The 597-nt window shown below is 38.7% G+C and overlaps 1 protein-coding gene across 1 annotated transcript in view; it reads right to left on the bottom strand.

The window, feature by feature from the left end:
* LOC106876411 (phosphoglucomutase) overlaps nucleotides 1-597 on the bottom strand; it is a 20,163-nt gene that overhangs the window by 3,453 nt on the left and 16,113 nt on the right. The window contains exon 5 of the mRNA XM_052976294.1: nucleotides 233-396. Coding sequence (XP_052832254.1) covers nucleotides 233-396 — 164 coding nt within the window. The remainder of the gene's footprint in view (nucleotides 1-232; nucleotides 397-597) is intronic.

Below are 597 nucleotides of genomic sequence, written 5' to 3'. Positions count from 1 at the left end.
GCCACCAGAGCATGGCAGTTCTGGTTTAGGACGAATGTTGCTGTAATTTAGATTCCCTTGTTTGAAAATATAAGGACATAGATCATGTTGTATAGCCAGCTGGAGACGATGTCTCCAGGGGCTAATTTACAGCAACATTCGTCCTAAACCAGGACTGCCATGTTATGTTGGCAAATAATCTTTGCTAAAAAAAAAAGCAGTAACAAAAAAAATGAGCTCTGTTCGTTAATACCTGATGTGATCAGAACCAGTTCCAAAACTCTCTTCTCCACAAAGAGACAAACGGCCGGCATCCATCAGGTTACCAAAGAATTTCCAACCAGTTGGAACCTCAAAGAATTCTTTCTTGTTAGCGTGAGCAACTCTGTGGAAAAATGGAGATGTTTTAAGTAATTCCTCGCATTACAGAATTGCATTGATTAATTCCTCGCATTACAGAATTGCATTAATTAACAATATTTGGCACAAATGAACAATTAAAATCAATTGAGATGATGATGATGGTTTGGGCAGATACGCACCATGTGTTTGCTGTCGAAACATTTGTCAACCTGCAAAATGTGGAGGGAAGTTTTTTTTTTTCTTTTTGTCGCACCC

This window comes from Octopus bimaculoides, chromosome 24, assembly GCF_001194135.2.
Source record: "Octopus bimaculoides isolate UCB-OBI-ISO-001 chromosome 24, ASM119413v2, whole genome shotgun sequence".
In the NCBI taxonomy this organism is placed as follows: domain Eukaryota; kingdom Metazoa; phylum Mollusca; class Cephalopoda; order Octopoda; family Octopodidae; genus Octopus; species Octopus bimaculoides.
The sequence above is the reverse complement of the archived record's forward strand: the minus strand, read 5'-3'. Positions and strand labels throughout refer to the sequence as shown.